The sequence below is a fragment of the Sparus aurata genome, chromosome 15 (genome assembly GCF_900880675.1).
Source record: "Sparus aurata chromosome 15, fSpaAur1.1, whole genome shotgun sequence".
In the NCBI taxonomy this organism is placed as follows: Eukaryota; Metazoa; Chordata; class Actinopteri; order Spariformes; family Sparidae; genus Sparus; species Sparus aurata.
The window spans coordinates 1,375,284-1,393,400 of record NC_044201.1 but is presented as its reverse complement, the minus strand read 5'-3'; the positions used below and the strand labels follow the sequence as shown (position 1 = coordinate 1,393,400).

At 41.9% G+C, this 18,117-nt stretch overlaps 1 protein-coding gene across 5 annotated transcripts in view; it reads left to right on the top strand.

The window, feature by feature from the left end:
* hspa12a (heat shock protein 12A) overlaps positions 1 to 6,162 on the top strand; it is a 158,966-nt gene extending 152,804 nt beyond the window's left edge. For all 5 annotated transcript variants that reach the window (XM_030441041.1, XM_030441043.1, XM_030441044.1 and 2 more), the window contains one exon: positions 44 to 6,162. In XM_030441041.1, coding sequence (XP_030296901.1) covers positions 44 to 675 — 632 coding nt within the window. In that variant the 3' untranslated portion in view covers positions 676 to 6,162. The remainder of the gene's footprint in view (positions 1 to 43) is intronic.
* Positions 6,163 to 18,117: the final 11,955 nt, after the last annotated feature.

Here is an 18,117-nt window from a genome sequence, read left to right as displayed (position 1 = left end):
AGTCTGCAGTCTTCCTCATTGAGCTTATGTCTTTTTTCTCCAGCCGAGCTATTTGAGAAGCCAGAGGTCAGCAACATTAAGTTCCTGTTCTTAGTGGGAGGTTTTGCAGAGTCTCCCCTGCTGCAGCAAGCTGTCCAGAACATGCTCCAGGGCCGTAGCCGCATCATCATACCCCATGATGTTGGCCTCACTATTCTAAAAGGTGCTGTGCTGTTTGGCCTGGACCCCAGCATCATTAAAGTTCGCCGCTCGCCCCTCACATATGGGGTGGGGGTCCTCAATCGCTTTGTGGAGGGGAAGCACCCACCAGAGAAGCTGCTGGTGAAGGATGGCACACGTTGGTGCACCGACGTCTTTGACACCTTCATTGCTGCCGATCAGTCTGTGGCACTGGGTGAGATGGTAAAGCGGAGCTATACACCAGCCAAGCCCTCACAGCAGGTCATTGTCATCCACGTATACTGTGCGGAGAAGGAGAGCGCAGTGTTCATCAGCGAACCCGGCGTCAGGAAGTGTGGGACACTTCGCTTGGATGTGAGCGGAACGGAAAGCACGGCACCACGGCGTGAGATCCAGACGCTCATGCAGTTTGGTGACACAGAGATTCGGGCCATGGCAGTGGATGTGTCAACAGGACGCACTGTCAAAGCTAGCATTGACTTTCTAAGCTGTTAAGAAGGGAATAAGAGCTAATGTTACAAACTAGTTGGATGCAATGGAGATGGGTGGGTAACTGTAGATGGTAGACATGTTCACCTTGAACCCATGCTGACATTCTACGGTAGAATCTGTGCCTGCATCTGAAATCACTCATTCATTTGTTTGCAATTTTGTGATGCTCTCTAAATGTATAGTGATATTTACTTTAACCTATATAATGACTCAAAGTATGCCACAATACATCATGAAAAGTAGTGTATAACAAAACAAGCATTACATACCAACATGCATTGCGGGGAAGGGGGAAATAAATGACCCTGGTGGTGCCCAAAAGTGTTTTTATTGGATCGATAAACTAACCATACAGTCCTCTATATAGAACCCCCTTGGTAGTGAGTAGGGAGCAGTTAATGAGTGGGTGATTTTGGACACAGCCATGTGTTTCAGGTCCCTGTAGTTAGCTGAGGAACTCCATAGTGTTCACACATTGATACCAAACCCATATGCTCTGTGCTGAAGGCTACAGCTTGTTAGGGCAGATTAAAGATATCCTGGAACTAAAGATAAAGGCTTCTACACTGTTGATATTTGATCATGTCTCAGACTTGATCAAGTTCATCTCTACATACTTCACTCTCTCTAATGATTTCTGTCACATTACAGCAGGTCATTGTATAGCTGTGCACTGTAAACCACATTTTGAATATAAAAAGTTCATAAAACCAGGCTTCAAGCTTCAGGCTTGGATGGACTTCATACTGTTCATGTTCAGACCTTACATCAGGGCCACTTCACTAAAGTTATGAATTTTACACCAGTGGTTTTGCACAATTTCCTAATACATGCATACTACGTTCTCCAAAGCATATCATTTTATCTCAGATTGATTTTATACCATCCAGAAAGCTATTAGTAATAGAAATCCACTCAAATCATGTTGTAAGATTGTTTGTAATCATTGCATAGTAGTGCTTCAACATCTACAAGAAGATACATGGCCAGTCAGGCTTAAGTTCCACACTCTTCCATTTTAAGCTTGTTCATAGTAAGTAACGGCTGTGGAAAACAAATCAGCTATGGATGAACATAGGACTGTGGGACATTTTTGACCACTTAAGGGCTGTGAAACAAGCTGTAAACATCCACATATTCTCACCTTCAAGTCAATATGCTAACATGTTAGCAAACTGACTGTTTGTATTCAGGAAACATGGAGCACCAGTAGCATGGTTTTGGTGTCATGTTCGTATCCACCACAAGAAGTGCAGTAGTCACTTTATTTTGAGATCTGTTTTTGGTTTCCTCCAACTCTGGAGAAAGATTTCTGTGTCTGTAGCTGCTGAATGCTTCACTTGGTCACCAACTATTCTTTATCATTGTCTGTCTGCAGTTTGGTATGGGGAACAGAAACGACCTGATTCAATTTAGGTTGTCAAAGGTCAAGGTCACTCACCGCATCCCATTCTTGTAAAGTTATTTACGTATATAAGTGACCGTGACCTCACAAAAACATTTTTGGCCATAACTCAAGAACTCATACAATGATTATGATAACATTTTAGATTAATAGATAACGTGATGACATTTGACATCCAAAGGTCAGACATTAAATGCACTGTGACATGATGATATGCTCCTAAAAATGTTCTGCCCATTATTCAACGCAACGGCTCAGGAACAGCAACTTGACTGGTATGCAAAAGCATACAACCACAAAGTCGTAATTCTAGTTTGAATAGAAGATATAAATGTACTAATGGGAAGTCAATATAGAACTGATTGCATGCCTTTGGGGAATAACACCAATTATGCCAAGTATATTGGATCTTTGATAAAGAGGCTACATCAAACAAAACCACTTTAAGAGCATCCACAGTTCCATCTGTATCCAAGAATGTGAAACACGCTACAGGCGAAATCTGAAAAGCAAGTCCAGCCATCTAATGTCCTTATTGTTGCCTTGATTCCTTTATGCTCCTTTGATTATTATGCCACTTGCCCACTTGGATATTTTTAATCCAAGTGTGACACATGATGAGGTATGGTTATTTCTGTAAATATAGTATTTAGATATTGTAGAGATTTCTAGCACTGTTTCAGCAGCTTTGGAAATCTGTGTGTCTGTCTGTCTGTCTGTGTGTGTGTGTGTGTGTGTGTGTGTATATGGCGTTAAAAACGTTTCAAAAAGCGTGCGCACGTATCAACTGAACGTGTCACTCGCGCCTGCTTTGACGCCTGTGCAGCAAGCCGCGCCTGACGTGTAATGTAGTTTCCTCATTGACTTATAATGGCCCCCCGTTCACGCGCACGTTCATTTGTCAACATTTGTCAAACAGTGACAGACAGACGTGCATGCGCTGCTTCATACGTACGCAGCTTTTTGTTACGCGTGAAATACAATCTGCACCTAACAACGCAGGCACGCATAACAAAATAATCATGCATGCGTGCGTGCGTTGCTGCGTGTCTCTCTGGTTGTTGTGACATCGATTTAACGCCATAGTGTGTGTGCGTGTGTGCGTGTATGTGTGCGTGTGCGCTTTTATGTGGACATCTCTCAGCTTTTTTCTTCTCACCAGCCATAGCATGAGTGGCCGAGGCAGCTTTGATCGCTGTACTCATTTGAGCGGAGAGATTGTTCCACTTTTCTTTTCTTTTGCAATCACAAAAGAAACTTGAATACCTCCGTCCTTAAAGAAGCCTTTCAATTATCAAGTCTACTATTAGTTAGTTTTGAAATGGTAGCAGTATCTGAATGTCTCCAGTCCCTTTCCATCCCACCTGCAGTACAAATGCTGTATGGGTTTCATAATGTTTCAGTGAACAAATATGAAGACAATACGTTCAACCTACTGCGAAGAACTCGAGCCATTGAATTTATCAGAAATTGTTTCTGCGTTAAAGACTGAGACATAGTCAGCAATAATAAAGTAAAAAGCCACCTGTCCAGATGATAATGAGGAGAGTGCCTAGTATGATTAAAATGTGATGATGTCAAGATTCACTCACCCTATGAGTTGTCATTGAATGTTCTTAGCTTTATCTATAAGTGTGAATTCAGAAGTAATCACTGAGAATCACACTGATTCATTGGAGGCCTTTTCCACATGGAAGTGTTTAACATGTCTGCCAAGCATCCTCTGGAAAAAAAATGTTCTCACAATGACCTAAAGGGGCACTGTGAGAAGTGTCCTATCATCCACCTCTGTTGGCAGCCATGAGAAACTGCAACAACATTAGTGGAAACAATCTCATTGCCCTCGGGCCAGTTTATGGATGTAGTGAACACATCATGTAGTGGGTACCATAGTTTGTGGCTAGGTTAAAGCAGCATTATGTAGGAATTTGTTTTTTGTTAAAAAAAACCACTTCTGTAACAATTTTTCAGATGTAATGTAACATTACATTAAGTACTAGCTACAAACAACCAAAAGTCCACTCTACATCAAAACTCAGCACATCGGGACAATGTGATGAAAGTGATGACATTCCTGTCTTGAAGAGATTCGAGGCAGGGCAGATGGAGGACATCAGAGTGAAAGACCAGAAACCATTGTCTCCATGAAATATGATCCAGTTTTAAAAAAATCACTTATGTTTGGTGCTGTGTGTGATGTGCTGCTGTGAAGCATTACACGCTGTGATCCTGCCCACTCACTGAAGTTACATAGTGCAGAAACCAGCAATATGGAGGCTGAGACAGTGACACCAGTCACTGTATTACAAGTCACTGTTACGTTAAAATGATTTTGAAGCTGTTGTTTTTAAGGTAAAATAGTTACAAAATGTTGCTTTAATCTATGGGAAAAAGCTCTGTTGGTGTTACTTCTCAATAGCTGCAATAGCTAGTGTGACAGCTAAGAGTTTTGTTCCTGCAAAGGTGAACTCAAAGTCAGTTTGCGATTGTCAACAGTGCAAATTCATGTGTGAAGGTCACAGTATGCTTCAAAGTTTGTCTGTTGTTGTTTTTTGTAGTCTGGGTGCAGTGCAGTAATATGTACTGTCAGGGAACAGGAACAAGTCCTTCATGATATGACAGCAGTAGTTTCCAACACCATTAAACACTGTGTCACAAAGCCATGACTGTCAGATTGGAAAGTTCATATAATGTTTCTAGACAATCACTTGATTTGAAGCATCCTGACATCCTCAAAGTTCACCAAAGCTGAATTCAACACAAGAGCACTGTGCAAACGAACTTTGCCTGCATGAGTGATTTCACTGATTCTATTTGAATCCACCTGATCTCATCTATCTAAATTAAATTGGTCCAGAATGTTGCTGTCATAGATGCTGGTTTGACCCAACCCTTACCTTTGCTTCAGCAAATCCTGCTGGGGCAGTTACAGTTTGAAACCACCAGTTCAATGTGTAACCACACACTTGTTAGTACTTGTTTGGCTTAAAAAAACATGTGACTGAAGAGTCATTGGGGATCCCCACAGGCACATTAGTGTTTCCAAGATCTTGATATGTTGATAATGCGATCTAATAGCCAGTTTAAAGCCATTTTGTTCTATTCTTTATTTGAATTGTGAATCAAGGCTTATCTCCCTTTTCAGTGTCAATGTACAGAACCGCACACTGCTGTCTTCTGCACTCTTTCTGCAATGCATGTTTTGCATGTGTCACATAAGGATGACTAAACAGCAACAAGTAACAAACAAGTTGAATTCTGTTACTAATACATAAGACAAAGGTTTGTCACAAATGATGATGATGGTAGCGTTTTGTTGAATAAACTGTGCTCCACAGTCTTCTCACAGTGTTGGAGCCTGGCTGGGCTGTGGTAAAACCCTGCTGCTTTCTGAGCTGATGTAGTTGATATTTATGCTCGTAACTGATGGCAGCTCGTCTCTGACTACCATACCTGGGCAGCACCTCACATACTTTACTGATAACTAACCTAATAACCTTCTTGCTACATGTCTTTGTACTCACATAGAGGGATATACAATGGAAGGATCTAATAAAACCACATTGTATTGTTTCCTTGGTTAGATAATTACAATGTCTTTTGTGGAACCCTTAGTATCATGTGATGCACATGATGCTCTTATGTAGCAGCTTTGTACCTATGATAAAATTATATGAAGACATGTTTAGCTGACATAAGCGGTCTATTCTCGTCATGTGAGACTGCATTTGATGACACTTCAGTTAAGATGTAAAATCTTTGGTTGAGTGTGAAATATAGTGATTCAGTGGGTTTCAGTTGGGGTAGCAGTCTAGCCAGCTTGCATCTTGTACAAGTATCTGCTTACTACTATCTAAGACTTGCTGAAATGATTAAGCTTCTAGTTGGGATTATCTCAGCATCACGATCTACACTTTGTTCTTTCAGTTCTTTTTTGATGACGCAAAGCAGTTAATGCTATTTTTTTTATCTTAAGTTACTAAAATGTCTTGTTCTCTTGGAGTTTCCCACAGTAGTGAGTGTATTTGGATCAATGCCAGGTATTCACTGTCACCAATAAAATTGTATGTATTTAGAAGAACAAACGTTTGTGTGGTGTTTTCTGCTCATTTAATCAGGGTTTTACTTGGATTGAACTGTCAAAGGAGATTAAAATCTAAGTATTTTCCAAAGTTTAGCCAGGAAGGAGTGCTATTTGCAAGTATTTTGAGAACAACCTTCAAACAGGACAGAGGGTTCTTTTTCATGTCCAATAAACCACAATGAGAATTGGTGCAAAGTGATGTTTTAAAAATGAGACAGGGCTAGCTGATAAGCATGCTATGGTAGACATCTCTGCAACACAGTGCGTAGACGTCTTTGACATTACATCAAAACACACTTTGTTGATAATTTTAGTAATTTTTGTGAAAATTTAAATTATTTTTCAATATACTTTTAAAATCTTTCAAAAAAAATGCACATTGCCATCATGTCATCATAAAATGTTTGTACAATTGCATACAGTAAGCATAAAAATACTGTATAAAAATGAATATACTGGAGGAAAATATACAGCAATTGTAGTAACTCCCCAGAGGTACCAAATGGCCACAGTGTCCCAAGAAGAAGCATGTCCCTGCATACATGAATTATCTAGACCGTGGTCCATTTTTGTTGAGATGGTTGGTCATTCATGAAAAGAAAAAGAAAAAAAAGAATGGAATCATTTCTGTTGTGTAGTCTTCGATCTGGACCCCATATTATATGCCAATATATGAAACCGCAACATCCTTGTCTCCAATACCCTGGACTACACAATTTAAACATCAGGTCTCACAGAGATAGTGTGTTAACTGGATGATGAACTGAAATGTGGATAGGTGGTGGAGTCTTCAATAAAGCAACACTGCCCCCAAGTGGATTAAAGGAGTAATGAGATCCAGATTTAAAACTGAAATTGTTACTGTTAGAATTTCCATGCTTCTGTTGAAATAGACAGTGATGAATGTTACAGATGCACATAAGATGGAACACTACAGCCAGTGTAGACAGAAGGGAAAAAACAACGTAAATGACCACATCAGTGAAAGACACGAAAGTATATCTAGGCCAAAATAAAAGAGCCGAGGGGCAGTGCTGCTTGACAGAACCTGATTTTTTGTGTGCTTCATTTTAGTCTTGGGAAATCCCCGCCAGAGTTAATGCACCATAAAGAACAGTACCTTTATAGAATACTTAGAACTGCAGCATGAAGGGTTAAGGTTACATAAGTGTGTGGGCTAAAAAAAGACGAGACGGACTACAAAAGTCGTATAACAATAGACGACGGTAGAATAATGATAATGATAATAATAATAACAATAACAATAACAACAACAATGATAATAATAATAATAACCATCATCATCTCATCATCATCATCAACATCATCATAATAATAATCATAAAAAATACAGTATTGCACAATGGGCATTTTATGGCTGTGCCAAATTATGAATTTAATTTGATCAAAAGAGTGCATTATTTGCACACATACATACTTTGTGATTCGTCAAAAAGTCTGATAAAAACCCTCAGTGGATGTAGGAATTATGTATGAAATGTAAAAAAGTAAGCCGAGCCAGCATCCATCAACGTGTCATATTGATTGATTTATTATGTATTCATCAGTCGTGTCAGATTTAAGCTGCAATTTATAAGGAGAATATGTGATAATAATGTGATAGCTTGCTAGCAAGAAATGTTACATTGTTACATAAGTTAATTCTTTGACATAAAAAGTTTGCACATTGTCCATTTTCATTTCATTTAATTTGTGGAGGTTGTTCAGATTACAAACTTGAGTAAGAAAGTGACTGTGTTTCTAAACTATTCTCACCTTTAACCCCCCACCACAGGTCAACACATCCTTTTCATAATTTTACCTCTTTGCTAGGTAGTCAATATCATTTTCATATTAATAGAAGCCTTAATACAACCTTCAGCGTAACACATCTCAGTTATGATTGTAGCATCTAGCATTAGAAGTGTGTTACTACTAAAGTGATGAGTCATGTCCAGATTTTACTCATAGCTAAAGAGTATTTTGAACTAAAAAACTGTCAACCATGTAGGTTAGTGATCATTTACTATGCACTCTCTTGTGGCAGTCACCATGGTGCAAAACATGTCGACAAGTAGAATGGTGACTACACTGCAAAGAATTTAAAAGGAAAAACAACTGTCTCTTTTGTTTCTCCTGTGCTTTGTGGGTTATAAAGACTCCATTCGAGAACAATTTTCCATTAAACTAGTGATTCATCCAGTGGAATATGAAACTAAACACAGGCACTTATTCAGTAACCAGAATACATTTACGCAGTGAGTGTATTATTCTTACAGAAGTGGTGGTAGAGAGCCACTCAACCCTTTACAGGGCAAGGTTGTTTTTAGCTTGGATGTGGTGTGTGTGTGTGTGTGTGTGTGTGTGTGTGTGTGTGTGTGGGTGTGTGTGTGTGTGTGTGTGTGTGTGTGGTGGGGGGTTATGGGGAAGGGGTCTGTGGAGACAGGGTGAGAGGGTTGGATAGGTGTGGCTGATTTCACTCAAATAGCTATGAAGTAGAGTAGTTGCTACGGCAATCTGGAGGGACCCAAACTCTCCAAGTGGCCCTTTAGTTGCGGGCTAAGCTGCCCTCCCACATACACACTCTTTTCCAGTTAATGGCAGGGTTCAGAGCTACATGACTAACCAATGAAATCATGGGATGACAACAGGGGGCTTGCCACACACTTTGTGGTTGTTAAAGCTTCTCTTCATTGAAAACAGAGAGAATGTAAGTTCATTAGAATTTGTTTGTTTGAATTGAATATTTGTGTAACCTTCTTAAGTGTCCAGGTGTAAAGGTACACCTGGACACTTAACATTCACAATTCTCACCCACCCACACACACACACACACACACACACACACACACTCAGATACTCCTCCTGGTGTTGACAGAAACAGGCTGACTGAGGGCAAAAATAGACTCCAAACAAAATCCAGTGTGTTCTGAGACTATGGTGTACAGCCACTGCAACCCCACGTCCCTTTGATGGTGGTGCATCAGGGTGGAAACAGACATGACTTACAGGTTCCTAAAAACTGAAAATGAACATACAGCTATACTTGGTGTCTTCAATGTTTTTCAGGCCAAGGAGCTGTCAGCCGATAGAGACTGAGCAGAAACCCCATAATGCACATTTTGTAGAAATTCTGTAGCACATTGAACTGGGTGTACTGTAACATGTAGTATAGATATACATAAGCAAGCCAGCAGCAGTTGTAGCAAGGCTAATATTAGGTGGATTAGCCTAACAAAATGTCTTTCTCTGCAGTTAATTGGACAGACTGGAGTGGAGGGACAGATATTTGGATTAACAGGTGACCCTGTTAGTGTCAAAGTGAAACTCTCACCAAGCAGTATAAAAATCAGTATTTTTAAAATATTAAGAAGGCTGGACACAACATGAAACTTTGCTCGTAGTATCACCAGGGTCTCTACACATGAACACGAGCGTTGAGAACACAGGCAGGAGAGTAATGGTGGACTGCTCCTCAAGCCTTCCTGTAAGCTTGCACTCGGAGAGCGACACTTTTTGTCTGCCGTGACGGCGGCGCGCCTGAGACACAGCTACTAACATGAGTTGTCTTTCTTTTTAGTAAACTCTGTGTACACAAACAATGTTCTCAATGCTAGTGTTCATGTGTAGAGACCCTGGAGATACTATGAGCAAAGTTTAATGTTGTGTCGAGCCTTCTTAGTGTTTTAAAAACACTTGATGCTTGCGTAAAAGTGCCCATAGCACTCCGTTGAAAATTTGCTTGCCCGAAAATGGAACTACGGTAAATCTTGAAAGTGCCTCTTTCGTCGTAATTATGCTTTTACAGCCTCGGTTGCTCTTTGGCGAGAGTTTCACTTTAACCGGCAGACAGCTGGTGGAGTTGGTGAGCTCAGCAGGAGACAGCTGTGAGCACAGCCGGGAGCCTCTGGAGGAATAAACTACTTTGGTTAGAGACAAAACTGAACAAACAAACCCTCAGTGCCGTTGTTGCTCTAAATCTTGCTGCTAATGCATGATAAGTTATTCTGTCTGTAAGTGCACATAAATACTAAATACATGAAATGAAATGTGTTCTTTTTATTTATGTACACAGCAGTGGCGTTTTCTTGCAGAGACCAAGGGAAGCCAGGCTTCCTCACTTTTTTCAGAATATAACCGTCATTTAATAAAAACACTTTTTAACAGTTTACAACATCCTTCTGTGTTGTGTCTCTCCTCCTCGTCTCTCTTCATTAATTATTGAGCGTTTTATGATGTGTAAAACAGCGCCCCTCTAAATGTTACGTGGTGAATGAGCGTTGAAAACATGGTACTGCACTCTGTTCTTTGTCAGGAGGCCTAGCTGAGTTGGCCTCCCTTAGTGAAAAAAAAAAAGAATAACCAATCAGGTGAGGCTTTTGTCACGTCCCCTGTGTTTGGTCAGGACAGTGTTAAGGGAAGCCGCGAACTCGTTGGCATCAAGCCAATCAAATCACAGTACGTTAACGTCATTGAATGAATGACGGAAGTTGTTGTTTTGTGTCGATATCTTGGTAAGCTAGCAAAAATATTAAGCGCAATTATGGAGGGTGGAGATTTGGAGTAGAGCTCTCAATGGTTCGGGCCGAAAAAATACGCAAATAAGCCAGATCGGGTCGGACCTTGGGCTTCCTTTTTTATAAAACACATTTCATAAAACACATTTCTTGCAGATTGAAAATTATGTATTGCTCGTTGTGAATCATCGCTGTTCACGTGTGGTGAAGAGTAAGTCTGGCTGCCTGCTTCATGGGGAGGGGCAGACGCAGACCTGACGCTGCTGCTCACGATAACAAATGTCTGAGGAAAACAATGCAGGTGCGTGGGAGGTCGGGTTCGGGCCAGGTTCGGGCAGACAATTCATGCTGGTGTGTCGGGCTGCGTCGGGTTCGGGCTTAAAAACCCTCGGGCCGGGTCGGGTCGGGTTGTAATTTTCAGGCCCGTTGAGAACTCTAATTTGGAGTATTTAGTAAAAAATTATTTTACTTAACTGCCTCTACAGCAGCAACTCTGAATTAAATCTGACGGCAGGCCAACACCAAAACTAGAGCTCCGTACAGAGAGGAAGAAAAGTTTTCGGACTTTCAATGAGGAGAATTACGTCCGCACCGAGTGGCTAGCAGGTGGCGCCAAGCTTGGATTAACGAGGCTCTGGATTTGGCAAAAAGTCTGGGCACAAAGAAGCACAATGAGCAGGTGAAGAAAAACCGGGATATTTTAATGAGAATCATCAGCCCTGTATCTTGCGCGCCAAGAGCAAGCGTTCAGGCGTCACAATGAGGCCACTGGCAGCTCAAACAGGGGCAATTTTGTGGAGTTGGTGCATGCTTTTGTGGAGTTTGACTCCGAGGTCTTCAAACTGCTGCAGCGTATGCTCACGATACCGGCTACCAGCGCATCAGCAGAGCGCTCATTTTCCTGTCTAAAGAGGATCCAAACTGAGGAACACATGTGGACAGGACAGGCTTGTCAACTTGGCCAAGATATCAGACTCTGTTGTTGTGGAGGACCTAAAAGCCAGTGGGAAGTTATACGACATGGTCATCGATCACTTTGCCACCATGAGAGACAGGAGGATGGCCTTCCTCTACGAATAGGGTGAGGAAAACGCATTTTTTATCTGTGCGCATCACAGTGATGTGATTATAGTCCTTATTGTGTCTTGCTTGCTTTGATTGAGCAGCATGTGAGTCTACTGAAGTTGTTGTTTATTGTTTTGTTTATGTGGAGAAAATTAGCACTACGGACAGCGGCCGTGATGGGCCGGGCTGTCTGAATACATGCACATGTCAGGTGTGCTGTTTACAGCCACTGGTACTGGGTTGTTGTGTTGCTGTATAATGAACATTTACATTTATTATTATGTATATAAACTGAAAAGTGAAAAGCATTTGTGTATCTCACATAGAGCGTACAAGTTGTGTTTGACGTGGACATAAAACTTAACGGCTTCTGATTAAGTGTGTGAATGAATTCGCATCTTTCCAATATCAAATGTGTGCTGTGCATTAAGTAGCTGGTTGTGCTTTTGGGAGGGTGGTTGCATACATTAATGAGGTGTTTATGAGGACTGAGTGTGTGTGCGTGTATGAGTGACTGACTGACTGAGGGGCAGAGAGGGAGAGAGTGCACGTCAGTGCTCAAAGTGTCGGTTAGATAACAAGTGTGTGTAAGTCCTGGTAAAATGATGCTGGGTGCTCTAATGGGGCGTTCAGACCGAACGCGACAGACGCGAATACAATCGCTTCAGACGCTTCTATCGCGCCGCTTGATCATTTTGGACTATTTGCGCCATTCGCGTCATTCGCGCTTGACGCTCAGGGGGAAAAAAGACGACGCGCTTGCCCGCTCATTTTTGAACCGGTATTTGTCAACCCGCTCTCTTTCCACGTCGATCATGGCTGATGTCACCACCGTTGCTGCACTGTACCTGCTTTACAAGTCCCAGAAACGCCGGAAAACCACCCGCCGTCGTGTCTGGGTTCATGAAGTCCTCCGGAGACGCACGGAGCTGGGGGAATTTCAGTCTCCTCCACGAGCTCCGTCTGGATGACGACCGGTTCCAGTGGTACCTCAGGCTGACCGGAGCCCAGTTCAAGGACCTGTTAGCTCGGGTCGGTGCCAGGATCTCCCGTACAGCACTGGGTGCCCACACACAGCTGCAATAAGCTTTTCCTCCATCATTGCTCTGAGCGACCGTAGACAACAGTACGTGAGGGAAGTGACGTCGTCGGCTTGAACTCGTCGCTGATTGGATGTCGCGGCGCGATGACTCCTGAAAAGTTGGATTTTTTAAACTTTATTCGCGTCGCTTCAGACACGCCGCTCCAGATGCTCCAGCATTTCAGACGCTTCATTCGCGCCTCGCCAGACGCTCCATTTGCGCCGCCGCCTGAATCGCGTGTCATTGTGCCATTTACATTGATTTTCAATGTAGAGTTGCCGCTCCATTTGCGTCTATCGCGTTCGGTCTGAACGCCCCTTAATAGTTCATCCGACTCCATGAAATAGCAACATACGATTTTTTGGCCCCACCCCCGTAAAAACATACACAGCTTTGAGGTTGTGTCTCACTTGGCTTCCTCGGAAATTTTCATCACGCCACGTCACTGGTACACAGGTAGCTAATTAGCCTTAGCTAGCTGGAAGCTTCTAGCTACATGGGCTTATACAACTAACTGCACTCGCTTGAGCTCCATCCACGCATCACCTCTTTGCTCAGTTTTGATCAGCTGAGAACTGGGCAGAGTCATGTGGCCCAAGATTATGATGGCCTGTACCACCCACCTCTAACTTCATTCTGGCTCCTCAGGGACATACGTGTGATGTCACAGTCACTCTACCAACCAATCTACCGAATCAGTGGGTGGAGGGTATGTAAGGTACAATACAATCCATTGTGGCTCACAAGAATGTCATTACACTTGAGACAATAATACAGATAACTGGCCAATATGTTTCAGTAATACATTTTATTTGTTTGTTTTTGTTTATACAAATGTATCTTTGCTGATAATATGTTGGATTCATTTATTTATTTTGAGATACATACATAGATTATTTTTTGTTAAATAAAAAAATTCTAAACATGGACTTGCAACTACTCTGAGGACCCCCTAGGGCTCAGACACCCTTTGTTGAAGCCTCTTTAGCTACACCATAGCTAAATTTGGAAAGAAACAGAAACAACAGACAGCAACCAATCATCAATGACATTCAAAGACATTCAACGGCACCATGCATGGACATTTCACATAAAGCACATTCATGAAGTGTGTAGGATTTGAAAAATGTTTTGACTCCTCATTTCAGTATCAGAAAAGTATCACTCACAGTATCACTCAAACATATTTCTACCCTGAACAATCTTAGAAAAGGGTATTATACCCACACTTTCTGTCTTGGGCACCAAAATGCTGGAAATTGGCAAAGTTCAGTTCATGTCCCTCAGTCATGGTGCACCTTTCAGTTGTTGGATAATACAACTATGAATGTGTTAACTGAAATAATTAATGTGAATTGATACTTTGACTTTGGAGTCACATGGTGTAAAAACCAAGCTTAATCTAAATTATAATAAGTGTTACAGTGATTGCTTTGTCAGAGCTACACGTCTAGTTGGTGCAGCATAATAATGGCATATTTCAAGAGAATCGTTCAGATTGGTATACAAACATGAAATTTAGCACAGATTCTCTCTAAGGGTCACTTTTTGGGAAAAAGGCGTTGGCCACCCAAAAATTCAACATGGCGGCCAATTTTTAAAGATGGTCGCTATTTCTGTCAAATGCTCATTATGTCAATCGTTCAAACAGTGATGTAAGCATAACATTTTGTGAAAATACTCTCTTATGAATGTTTTTTTGGAAAACAGTGCTTGTCCCTCAGAAATTCAAGATGGCTACCATTTCTCAAGATGGCCACCATTTCTCTTGAATCCTTACATAAATTTTTCAAATGGTGATGCTATCATCAAATTTGGTACAAATATTCTTCAAGGAACATTCTCATGGAAAAAGGTGTGTGCCACTCAAAAATTCAAGATGGCGACCATTTTGAAGATAGCCACCATTTCTGTCAGAGCTCAATTTAATGTGTTAAGGAAGGTTTTGTTTAATAGAGTGAACGTCATTACACAACTGGGGCACACTGGTGACTTCACTGCTGTGGAACTCAGCATGGGGTTCAGTGTCAGCTGATCTAGTTTTACTTGCACTGTAGTTCTTGACTAGTAGTAATAGTATAGCTAAGTTTAGTGTCCCAAATGCTGTCTATCAGCCCCTCATCAATTAGCTAGTAATAGATGTAGTTAGATAGTCGCACCTGAATTGACAGGTTGTGCCAGCGCGGGAGAGCCGAGCCAAGGGTAAGTGGGGCAATACATGACTTGTTCATGTATGCTTACCTGGAAGTAGGGCTGGGCGATACATCGATATAAAACATATATCGATATATTCTTAAATGTGATATGGAATTAGACCCTATCGCATATATCGATATACTGTAGTTCAAATTTGTGCTGTGATCCTTGCTCCAGGCAAGCCGCTGACCCGGAGCTCTCTGCATTGCGCCCCTTCTCTTTCATGCACAGAGAGGGGAGGGGATGGAACAGACACTCCGGCACTCTTCAACAAACTATTGTTGCCCCGCACTTTGGCCTTGATGCCCCGTGAAAAAAAAATCATTGTACGGCCACAGTGGCCTTTGTGCCCCTGGCCCGGTAAGCGTAGTGGGCTTGCCTTTAATTACAGCCACCCGAGTGCACAGTAGTCACTCACAGTAACTTCAGTGAGTCCGCGGTTCGCGCAGGTGGAGTCTCATCATCACGGTGATCTCACGTGAAAGCCTCTCAAACAGCAGCAGCATCTCAAAACACAAGAACGAAACTTACAGTACAGGTGCCCAAGCGAGCTCAATCGGTTTTGACATGATACGTAACTGACTTATGTGGTAGGATTTAGTCCGGTAAAGTTGGAAATATATTCACAGATTCGAACTTCCCGGATCAATAACTCAAACCTTGTTAACACACAAACATAGCTCTTTCCTACCGTGGAAAGGTAGACAACGAGCTACAACCGTTTTTTCATCAAAACGAGCGGCTGGACATTAACTCTGGTCTCTATGGTCAGCCGTCTGTGAGACGAGGACGCAGGGACCGTCTACAAAGTGCAACACCGAAAAGAGATACTACAAAAAATATTAAATAACTTCACTATTATTCAGAGTGTAGTGTCACCAAAATCATTCCACACATCAGTTGTCTCCTGCTGGTTATTCTTTTTGTTTGGGAAAAAATTTGCTTTGGCATAATTTTTGGGAATTTCTATTGGGAGAAATATTCAATAACACTAATATTCAATGTAGTGTCACAAAACTCACCTCACCCTAACCCTACTTAAAAAAAACTGTTTTCTAATGTAACATCAACTTGATATTGGTATTTAAAAAATGTTTTAATACATAATCCATGTCTTATTATAAATTAGGATGTTATCATATCAGTCTGAAAGGTAAATCAACGCATTTTACTTAGTGGTCTTTGTGCCCTGTCATGTGGCCTTGGTGCCCCTGAGAAAAATAAAAAAAATGGCCTTGCCCTAAAATGACGAAATTCCCACCCACATGTCATATTTGGCTTTGACTTTGACTGAACATTTGCTCTCACTTTGCAATAAAAATATCGGGATATATATCGTATATCGATGTTCAGCCTAAATATATCGGGATATGACTATTGGTCCATATCGCCCAGCCCTACTATACCTGGAAGGTGTACAGATCACACGGGACTTGGAATGGCACTGGATGAATGATCGGGCTAGGTGTAGGTGACCCGAACCTAGTTGTATCCTATACCCGAATGTGTACTATGTCTATGATTGAGGTGCCTGGCAAACCTGGGACATTTTCCCTGAGGCCTCTCTCATCTTCAGCAAACTAAGTCAATACCATGACTGATAGTGACCTGGAGATCTTTGAGAAGTTTGTGGTCCTGCTGTATGATCGATCAAGCACAGCTGTAAGTGTAGATGAGGCTAGACTTGACATGTTTGCCCGAAAGCAGAGGCCATATGAAGCCTGGGAAAAAGCTTGGTGAACAATGGGGGGTCTTCTGGACAGCAAATGCACCAGTTGCACAAAGTTGTGAACAACTAGCCAAGTGTGGCTGCAAATCAGAGTGCCGTGGAAGATGCAAATGTTTTAGATTGGGTTTCACTTGCATAGAACTGTGGAATTGCAAATGTGAATAAAAAAGTAGCCTTGTAGTGGGGCGAGAGCCAATTTCCTGACTCTGGACCATGATGTATATGTACTAGGGGTGTGGAAATTAATAATTTTAATAGGGATGCACCGAAATGAAAATTTGGGGCCGAAGCTGAATAAAATTTAAACGCTTGACCGAATACCGAATATCGAATGCGGTTGTTAAGTTTTTCACAATTTTTTTTTATATTGCATAAACAGCCTAGAATACATTTTTAGAGATGTTTTCATCCTCTGAACTCCTGCGAGTGAAGTGCAATCTTTTGTAACTTGAAATCCGCATCGACCCATTGCACAGTTAAACTCAGCATGCTGGTGGGGGTGACATCCGAGCTCCATATGTCTGTCGTGAAGCTGTGGTCAACATCATTATCTTTAACCAAGAGCTCGTGGACGCGAGTTGCAACACTGCCATACATCCGAGAAATAGCGTCTGCTCGGTATCGTGTAACGGGGCTCAATGTGCTCCACAACACTAAATGGTTGATCATTCAAAGCCATGAACTCCATTACCTTCTTTGTCTTTCCGTTTGCTTCGGCACTGTCCTTCGCGAACTTTTTCATCTTTTCAAAGACGTCGGGCACGGACGGAGTGGGCGTGCTGTGACAAGCTTTCCTTTTAGCTAATGCACCCGTCTCTCTCTCGTACTCAGCATGCTGTTCAGGGTGTTTGGCTTTTAAATGACAAATTAAAGCAGTAGTGCTAAAGGTCTTTGCAGAGACAACCCCTCGAGATAGTTTGGTTGAACACTCGTTGCAAACTGCAAATATCTCCACACTGCCGACATTTTACTGAAGGCGCCGGGTCAACTCGTCACACGCCACTATTCGGCCTTGCTTTCAACTCACTCCACCGAAGGCCGAATGTGGCTTTTTTTGCAATATTCGGCCGAATATATTTGGTTACCGAATATATTTGGTTACCGAATATTCGGTGCATCCCTACATTTTAACGATGGGATGCGGACATGGACGATTATGCATCGATGCCTTGATGCACCATAATCGATTATGGCCTGCTAACGTAACTTGTTGATTTTCGGGCTCGCCAGTAAAAGTTTCAACTCTCTCTCTTTTCTACTCTTTCTGCCGGTTCACAGTAACTACGGTAAATGCGTCTCATCTGACTGACTTCACCTCATTCATTGTGCGACATGGCTGAGGAAAAAGTCATAACAAGTTCACGTAG